This window comes from Buceros rhinoceros, unplaced genomic scaffold (genome assembly GCF_000710305.1).
Source record: "Buceros rhinoceros silvestris isolate BGI_N320 unplaced genomic scaffold, ASM71030v1 scaffold25438, whole genome shotgun sequence".
Lineage (NCBI taxonomy): Eukaryota > Metazoa > Chordata > Aves > Bucerotiformes > Bucerotidae > Buceros > Buceros rhinoceros.
In genome coordinates this window covers 8,231-8,765 of record NW_010425524.1, presented here as the reverse complement: position 1 = coordinate 8,765, position 535 = coordinate 8,231, and the positions used below count along the sequence as shown (strand labels likewise).

The window sequence follows — 535 nt, the reverse complement described above, 5'->3', positions numbered from 1 at the left end:
ACCCAACGTTTCGGTTTCTCAGCGGGGACCAGAGCAGCAGCGTTTTCCCCGTGCTGAAACCAGGGCCAGGATGTTTCTCTGGATGTTTCTCTGCTGTTTTGCAGGGCAGACTGGTTCCTTCTGGACAGCCGGACGGTGCGCCATGCTGCCATCGGCTTGTTCTGCTGCGGGGTCTCCGTCTACCTGACAGGCAAGTGCCCATTGCCCAGCCCAGCCCACCCCGCGCTGGCTGCTGCGTTTCTACTTCAGCACCAGCTTTGGTTTGCAAACGGCTTTGCCAGCTCATTCCCGTAGCATGATCTTTCTGTTCTGGGTGCCCAGCGCTCAGCAGGGCTCCTCCAGCCTGAAGTTTGCAGCTCAAACGCTTCGCTTTAGTCCTTCTGGTTCCTCAAGATGTTCTGCACTCTCCTTTCCCTCCAGCTCTCGCCATCTACATGCTGCTGCTGTTCGAACTGGAGGCCGGCATCGCCAGCGCCTGCATCCTCTCCTCCGGCATCATCGTCCTGCTGATCACCATCACCCACGCCCTGGTTCG

At 58.9% G+C, this 535-nt stretch overlaps 1 protein-coding gene across 1 annotated transcript in view; it reads left to right on the top strand.

Moving 5' to 3' along the window:
• Positions 1 to 104: 104 nt before the first annotated feature.
• Positions 105 to 535, top strand: part of TMEM221 (transmembrane protein 221) — a gene marked incomplete at its 5' end in the record, with an annotated part of 996 nt that continues 565 nt past the window's right edge. Inside the window, 2 exons of the mRNA XM_010141187.1 lie at positions 105 to 190; positions 421 to 524. Of these exons, the coding sequence (XP_010139489.1) occupies positions 105 to 190; positions 421 to 524 (190 nt within the window). The remainder of the gene's footprint in view (positions 191 to 420; positions 525 to 535) is intronic.